The sequence below is a fragment of the Papaver somniferum genome, chromosome 1 (genome assembly GCF_003573695.1).
Source record: "Papaver somniferum cultivar HN1 chromosome 1, ASM357369v1, whole genome shotgun sequence".
Taxonomy (NCBI): Eukaryota; Viridiplantae; Streptophyta; class Magnoliopsida; order Ranunculales; family Papaveraceae; genus Papaver; species Papaver somniferum.
In genome coordinates this window covers 28,594,787-28,599,115 of record NC_039358.1, presented here as the reverse complement: position 1 = coordinate 28,599,115, position 4,329 = coordinate 28,594,787, and the positions used below count along the sequence as shown (strand labels likewise).

General features: G+C 33.7%; 1 protein-coding gene across 1 annotated transcript; it reads left to right on the top strand.

Annotated features, from left to right (window-relative positions):
• The first annotated feature begins 3,061 nt into the window (after positions 1-3,061).
• Positions 3,062-3,996, top strand: LOC113272356 (serine decarboxylase-like). The gene is made up of 3 exons (XM_026522219.1): positions 3,062-3,271; positions 3,428-3,823; positions 3,871-3,996. Exons 1-3 carry the CDS (start codon positions 3,062-3,064, stop codon positions 3,994-3,996), a joined length of 732 nt encoding a protein of 243 aa, XP_026378004.1.
• The last annotated feature ends 333 nt before the right edge of the window (positions 3,997-4,329 follow it).

The following is a 4,329-nucleotide window of genomic DNA, read 5'->3' as shown; positions in this document are numbered from 1 at the left end:
CGTAATATCTCCAAAAGTTTGGAATTGTTGTTCAATACACAAGGCCAACTTATCCTTGGCATAATGGTGTATAGCAAAAGACAAAATCATACTTTTATGAAAATAGTTAGAAGCATAATGAGTTATGATAATGGCCACACATCTGTGAATGTATGTTCTTTCTACAACTGCGTAATTTAAATAGATTTCCGAGTAAAGCAGTTTTAAAGACACACTTTGGACTAGAAAGGTTGGAAACCTAGTTTAAATCACCTATAAGTTATGGTTGTTCGGTTGGAGGTGAGGACTTACATTCCCAAGAATAAATTTGGATTTGAAAAACTATTAATGGTTCATCGGTTTTCCTAAATAATCCAAACGACATTTATTCTAACCGTAGTATGAGATTTATTGGAACCGAAAATATAATTTCTTTAATGATGGCATAATCAGTGGGAGTACATTGATATATCTGTTCAAGAAATCATGATAATGATCCCTTTATTTAATATATCTAAAGATATTGTGAATCTTCTCATTGTCGGAATGTTAGATAATGAAAGACCACAAATTAATTATCATATATTCCATAATAAAACTACTGCCAATAAAGAAATTTCTTGATAACAACATTTACTAACATGAAGAAGGTCTCAAAAGAGATTGAAAGAAAGTTGTGCATGTTGTTTCAGTGATTTGCTTACAAGTACTTATTTTATTTTGATATGGAATGGAAAAGACTCGGTTTCTGGTTCACAAACTATTATGTGTATAATAATTTTGATTAATGGATTGATGCTATGAGAGATAAAATCAATGGTTGAACTTCAAGTCCGGGATATTATTTAGTTGCTCGAGCGACACAAAATAGTTGTGTGCGAGTGGGTCTTTCAGCCCTAGCATGACTGTAATAGCATTACTAAATGATATAAAGCCCGAACTGTAGCCAAAGATCTTATTTTGAAATGATGCATTGATTATAAAATAAGTTTTTATCTCGTGTCAAAGAAAGACTTATTCAGAATTATCACAGTATTATTAGTAGCTCGGTATGAATTAAGAGTTGCATTACTCAAATGTGAAAATAACCTTTATTAATGATAAATTTTAAGAAAATATTTGTGTGTCAATAAGAAGACTTTTGTCTTATAAAGAAAGGAACACATAGCCTACAAGATTAAGAAATCAAAGTATGAAATTAAGCAAGCCTCCAGAATATTGCATATCCAAAATTCAACAAGACCATTTATTTTAATTGGTTTTGGATGAAATTATTAAAGACTTATGCATATATCTCAAGGTTAGTGGGAGAAGTTCATACTCTTGGTATTTCATGTTAAGACTTACTACCTACGAGTAGTGATCTTGAATTTATGCCTATCTCTATATTATTCGAAATAAAGGATATCAATGAAGCTTACCATGTGATAGTCACATATCATGTGGATTACGAAAGCTCTCACATAAAATATATATTGAATGTTCTAAGAATTTTTGAGATAATAACATACATAGTAAATTTTGTTTCATATACCATGTGGAATGAAGATATAAATTTAATCTTCGGTTTATCTCTGAAATGAAACATATAATGAGTTATTGATATGTTAGCTTATACCTATGGAATCGAAGAACAAATTATACGAAAGCTATCAAGAATTTTGAGATACTTATCTTGACTTATATGTCTTACAATTAGTTACTCAAACCAATTAAAGTTGACTGGGTTTCAAACATCAATTTTGCTGGATGTGCGGGTTTTATAAAGAAAGAATCACTTAACATTAGTTCCACAATTAAGTTTGAATATTTATATATGTCTGCGAGACTCAGAGACTTAAGGTTTGTCTCTTCATTGCTGAAGTTTATCGTCTTAGCTTCGCAGCATTAAAGCACGATATGATACAGTAGGAACAAAACACATGAACCTTGAGTATATATGCGTGAATCGAGCAATTCAGAAACAATAGTTGTTCATTTATTGCTTTAGCACAATTGCATATGATTATGCACTTATTGAACCGTTACCTTTTAAGACCTCTTAAGAAAAGATTGAAATCTTAGGTCTGTGGGAGTAATTGATTATTTCCAGCTAATTTATGTGCTTATTTTTGAACACTTATTAAGCTCTTACTAATGTCATTCTGAATTATTTCTGTATCCATGTTTAGTATTTACTTATGTGAATGGATGAATGTTAACAGAAATTGTCTTTCTTTTATATACATCACTGGACCATTATGATACTCCTCTTAAAGGCGTAGTTGAGTAAGTTGTTTATGTTGTGGTACATGGAAGGGAACATGTTGATAACAAGACAACGTGCAACCGCTATGACTCGCATAAGTAGCTTAATCAATCAAGGTATTATGTTAACCACTAACGTATTATGTTTAGCAATTACGCGCGCCTTATGAATCCTGTAATTAACCATTACTAGATAATCACATAGACTAGTGGGAGAATGTAAGATAATTTATTATGAAATTAATTATCTTTATTTGTCCCATGTGAGAATCTTGGTTATAACTAGGATATTTCTAAATATCTATAATCTGGTTTATATAAGGAGTCAGATTCCTAATATATCTCTTCTTTGATGGACGGTCGAGATTTAATGCTACAACTAAACCCCAGGAACTTGGTCCTCCTTCTACCTATAAGAGGAACACAATAGCCATCGGTATTGGGTTCGGAGAATTGATAATTCATTACGTAAGAGGTGAAGAAGGAGAAACCATGACCTCCACAAGGTATTATCGCTGCCCTAAAGATGATCGACGTACTACGCATTAGCGCTATAAGGTATTCCATATAAACTAATGTTTGTGCATTTGATATGTGACGATCATGAAGTTCAACGTTCTATAAAATTAGTCTTATAGCTTTTTTCAGATGGAATTCTGTACACTTCAGAGGATTCGCACTATTCTGTCTTTAGAGCTGCACATATGTACAGAATGAATGAACTATGTAAAAGTTGATTCGTTGGTTTCTAATGAAATAGATTGCACTCGTTTCAAAGCCAAACTGCTCCTTAACAAAAATAAACCAGCTATCGTAAACGTTAATATAGGTACGCATGCACTTTTTCATTCATAGTGGCATATACAGTTCTGAATATTTCCGTTCATCTATTCTACATCTTTTTGCTGGAATCACCGTTAAAGGAGTTATTGATGATCTCGACTGTGTTATCAAAATCCTTAAAACAACTGGTTTTGGCGAAGACAGGTTTTACATTCATTGTGACGGGGCTCTAAGTAGTCTTATGATGCCTTTTGTCAAACGTGTAAGCTCTTTCGTTCTCTCTGTTGACTGAAGCTTACGAAAACATATCCCATATTGTCACATTGTGTATTTGCTAATTTGTATATATAAAACCCCATTCTTTTCATTTTCCAATCTTAAACTATGTTACTTTTTTATTGTTTCTGGCATTGAGCAGGCTCCGAAAATCTTGTTTGAGAAGCCAATTGGGAGTGTTTGTATTTCTGGCCACAAGTTTCTTGGATGTCCAATGCCTTGTGGTGTTCACATAACAGGATTAGACCACATCAAAGCACTATCGAGGAACATTGAATACATAGGTTTTCAAGATGCCACGTTAATGGGAAGCCGCATCGGTCATGCTCCGATCTTCCTCTGGTATGCACTGAACCAGAAAGGCCACCAAGGGTTACAAAGAGAAGTCCAGATGTGCCTCAAGAATTCCCAGTATTTAAAAGAACGTCCGCACGCCTCAGGGATAAGTGTCATGCTTAACGAATTTAGTAATATTGTTGTACTTGAAAGCCACGGAATGAAGAATTCATCCGCTATTGGCAGCTGCTTGCAGTTCAAGGCAATCTTGCTCATGTTGTTGTAATGCCAAATATCACTATTACGCAGTTTGATGAATTCTTACGTGACTTGGCTGAAAACCGGGCAATCTGGTTACGGGAGGGAAAGCATCAACCACTTTGTGCTTCTCCTAACCTTGGGAAGGAAAATTGTGCTTGTCCTCTACGCAAGTGAAGATCAATTTAATACCAAGAGCTTGGCATATTTTATAATTGCTGCTGAAGTGCATTAGAGAACAATTGTTCCTTCTGGGATATCTGAAAAATAAAAAACACGAATATCAGAAAGGGCAATTTACAGAAATAGGTCTGTTTTTTTATGGTTTGCAAAACTAGGTCTGTTCTTTTATTTATTACAAAACTAGGCAAGTTTTGACCAAAAGTGATGGATGAAAGTTAGTTGCAGTTATCTGTCAACTGTCAAAAATTTCCCAGTTTAAAAGACGTTTTAGTCCTTCAATGTTCCATCAACTACACAGATTGTCAAAATGGAGCTAAAATATATTGG